General features: G+C 43.4%; 1 protein-coding gene across 1 annotated transcript in view; it reads right to left on the bottom strand.

Moving 5' to 3' along the window:
- The window catches only part of IFT140 (intraflagellar transport 140), a 51,269-nt gene that overhangs the window by 29,155 nt on the left and 17,966 nt on the right, over positions 1-4,148 (bottom strand). Inside the window, exons 8-11 of the mRNA XM_023513799.1 lie at positions 3,558-3,664; positions 2,788-2,933; positions 1,012-1,215; positions 583-655 (exon numbers count right to left, since the gene is read on the bottom strand). Of these exons, the coding sequence (XP_023369567.1) occupies positions 583-655; positions 1,012-1,215; positions 2,788-2,933; positions 3,558-3,664 (530 nt within the window). The remainder of the gene's footprint in view (positions 1-582; positions 656-1,011; positions 1,216-2,787; positions 2,934-3,557; positions 3,665-4,148) is intronic.

The raw sequence follows: 4,148 nt of genomic DNA on the forward strand, positions 1-4,148 counted from the left end.
AAAAAAAAAAAAGAAAAGAAAATAAGTTTTTGCTGTGGTAATTTTTTACAGCAGTCCCAGGAAACTCACATAGGCACGTGCCATAGACAGGAGGCTAAAGGCAAGCAAATTAAACAGAGAGAGTTAGAGAGATGGATGGGATATGAAAAGGAGTTTGAGACTGAAGAGCCACCCTGAAAAATTTAGATAGTAGTTGGCCCTGATCAAGACACCATGAAGCTGGAAACATTTCAGAAGACATTTCACAAGAGTCATTTCACTCCCCTGGAAGGAACTTCCACAAAAGCACTGTTGTTTATGCTCGTGGAGCCTTAGTTTTGAGACATTTAGGAATCCAGGAGTCAGGAGGGCTTGCTGGCCCCATCTGGCCACACTTTAACTCCTCTGGCAGTATAGGGCAGAGCTGAAATACTGGCTCTAGAAATGTAGGCACAGGCACAAGGACTGACCCAAGTGCCTATCCAGCCCCTGGGCCACCTCCTGACCACACTACAGGCACCAGCGCCCTTCTCACTGGGTGCTGAGAAAATAAAGCTGGGCACTGTGAGTTCCCTCTGTGGGGCTGAAAAGACTCCCACCTACCTGCATTCCGTAAAGTGGTTCCAGAAGGCTCAAAAATCACCACCTGTTTTCCATTCCAGACGGCAACAGCATCCTAAAATGAACAGGAAAAGTGAGATGGAGACTGTAGATCCCACTACACACCTCCAGGCCCTTCTTTCTCCTTTAAATATTCCTGAATATTGATAATCCATCACACTAACATTGGGTCACTGAGTCCTTTGTGGACATAGGTTAAGGATGTTTTTCATGTTATGTAAAATACCCGAGTTATTATTATTTTATAGACATGATGTATGTGGAGATACACATACAAACGATCCAAGTGGAACTATGAGTGCCTAACCTGCCACCCAGACCCTTGCATCCTGAATTGCCCACCAACTGAGCAGGTCTCTTGTGTAGGTTTAAAGATCCATCATCTGACCCAGATGTTGCCCCAGTAGTCACCTTGGTGGTGAATACTCCACTGATGTGCATGTCCACGTGCAGGCTGTGTGCTCCCCCTGTGGATAGGAAGGACACGTTGAGTAGGCTTGGGGAGACCTGTACAGCAGCCACATGCTGGTGGAAGTGCGAGGCCATGGCCTGCTCGCTGAGGATTGACACGGAGCTAACGTTCTTTACCGCTAGGAGGTTCTTCTTGGAGCCCCACTTCATTTCCATGTTGGAAGAAAAAAAACAAAATGTGTGAACACAGCAAAGGAAAGATACAGTTAGTGGAATGTTTATACACATAAGGAGTCATAAACCACTTTTTAAGCGCCATTTTTTCTTGTTTAAAATGGTTTTGAAAAATTTTTACGAAGGCAAAATGCATGCTTTTAAAAAAAATTTTAAAACACTCATACTCAAGACTTGAGACTCAGTGGTGGTGAACACTCCACTGATGTGCATGTCCATATGTAGACACTTGTGTGGCTATTCTCACTGGTATCTGTTCTGACTGGGAGGGGTGTCTTCTAGATTTGATTTTCTAAGTGTGACATAGGGATATTTATGTTTTATAAATGGTTGGCAATTTTCACAATGCATTAAATCACCCAGCTTTCCTCTCCCAATCTATCTTTGTTCAGTTTTCAACAAAAAATTAGAAATATGCAAAACAGGAAAAAATGACCCACATATAGGAAAAAAACAGACAGGCATCAGAAACTCCCATGAAAAGGTCCAGATGTTGGACTTAGCAAAGACTTTAAAGTAGCCACTTTCAATGTGTTCAAAGAACTAAAGAAACCATGCTTAGGGAAGCAAAGGAAGGTATTATGACAATGTCTCATCAAATAGAGAATATATGTAGACAGAAATTATAAAAAAGAATCAGATCAGATGTTCAAGAGAAATTACAACATATGTCCATACAGTAAAACTTGTACACAAATGTTCACAGTAGCATTATTCAAATATCTATCAACTGATGAATGGATAAATAAAAATGTGGTCTGTCCATATAACAGAATAGCATTCAGCCATAAAAAGGAATGAAACTCCGACACAAACTATAGTGTGGATGAAACATCATGCTAAGTGAAATGACCCAGATATAAAAGAACACACATTGTATGATTCCTTTGGAAGAAATGTCCAGACCAGGCAAATCCTTAGAGACAGAAAATTGATTGGTAGCTGCCTAGGGCTAGTCTTGAGAAATGACTGCTGAAGGGTACAGATTTCTTTTGGGGTGATGAAAATGTCTAAAATTTATTGTAGTTGCAAAACTGTGAATATACCAAAACCTATTTGGTAGGTAAATTATATCCCAATAAAGCTCCTTTTAATATATATAGATACATATCAATAGAAACAGATACAGACAGAAGGATGGGTAGATGGGTAGACAGGTAGACAGACAGATAAATATTAGTAAGTCCTTAATTGTTTATCTGTGATTTGAAAATCCAAAAGGACTTAAAAACTTTTTTTATTATTGTTAGTTTTTATAGAGTCTCAAATTGAATAACTGATAAAAATAGGTTCAAAGCCAATTATTTCCTCTACTTTTTTTTTTTTTTTTTGAGACAAGGTATTACTCTGTTGCCTGGGCTGGAGTGCAATGGCTCTATCATAGCTCACTGCAGCCTTTAAATCCTAGGTTTGCCCAAGTGATCCATCTGCCTTGGCCTCCCAAGGTGCTGGGATTATGGGCTTGAGCCACCACGCCTGGCCACTCCCCTTGGCTTTTGTGCAGTGAAAAATGAGTGCCTTGGGTGCCCTGCAGAGTCATACCTTTATTTGCACAATGTTCCCTTCGAGCTCGGTGGGAGTTTGAAGTGTCCACCTGTCCTTGCCCTCCCCACCTCGGTTGCTTGGAGTGCCCAGTGCTTTTCTCCACATGGCTACTCGTCCTTTATTGGTCCCAGCTGCAAGAAGCCCTAGAGATGAGAACAAAATGCATATTAACTTGTGGGAAGGAGGAATAAAAGTAGCCATGGGCTCCCTTCTCTACTACCTCTACACTCTGACAGCCTTTGCCCTGTCGAGGGCCACTCTGGCTTCTCTGCTGGCTGTACCTTTCCTCACAGGTGCTTACCACTCCCTGGCAGGACAGTACTAGGGTGGGGGCCACTGCCTTTTCTCTATGTTTTTCTGTTTCCTTGAGCCTTGCTTAGGGCTGCCACCGCAGTGCTCTAAATGTGCTTAGCATGCAGCAGGCATCAGAGGAACATAGCTCTGGCTCCTGTATCCTTTGAGCTCTGGCTCTTTCTGTCCTTTGTATAGGTGCACACATATACTCCCTGCACTGTCTTGTGGGGTTTCAGGACAGACACGTGGTCAGTTTGTCATCTTTTGACCAGCCCCTCTAGTCTTCCCATGAATAACACAGCTTCAGAGTCTCCTGCTCACCCTTGGCTGACTTTATTCAAATGACTGATGTTAGTTATGACCGAGTTTCTCTTCTCTGAACAGCCCCCAGGTTTCACCATATTTATTCTGTAGCCTGAGCGCCATGCATAAAGCTGGCTTTGCTTCTCTTGTAGTAGGCTGGGAAGTCTCACCTTTGACCTTACAGTAACAGACACAGTTTATATTTTCTCCTTTTTCAAAACCAAACTTCTCGTCTGGACTCAGTATGTAATTCTCTCCTCGTTCCAAATCCCAGAATCTACAACAGAAGGAAGAAAGCCCAATTGGTGGGGCTGAGTTAGTGGCATTTCCCTCTTCTCTGATGGTTTCTTTGAACCTGTGGAGCAAATATTAAAAATCAGGAAAAAGACATGTCTTAATCAACCTCCTGATACGGATGAGTGGTGCTGTCACATGTAGGATTCTCTCATGCCCTGCTTATAACCAGAGAGCAGCTGTTAACAACAGGTGGTTCGCACACACATATGGCAGGGGTCACAAGAACACAGAACTCCAACCACACACAGCAACAGGAAAGCCCCCTAGTACTGACCTGAACTCAATAACCTGAACACAAGGGCGGCGCCTGTGGCTCAGTGAGTAGGACGCAGGCCCCATATATCCAGGGTGGCGGGTTCAAACCCGGCCCCAGCCAAACTGCAACAAAAAAATAGCTGGGTGTTGTGGCAGGCGTCTGTAGTCTCAGCTACTCAGGAGGCTGAGGCAAGAGAATCGCCTAAGCC

This window comes from Otolemur garnettii, unplaced genomic scaffold, assembly GCF_000181295.1.
Source record: "Otolemur garnettii isolate 467f Iridium unplaced genomic scaffold, OtoGar3 scaffold00044, whole genome shotgun sequence".
Lineage (NCBI taxonomy): Eukaryota > Metazoa > Chordata > Mammalia > Primates > Galagidae > Otolemur > Otolemur garnettii.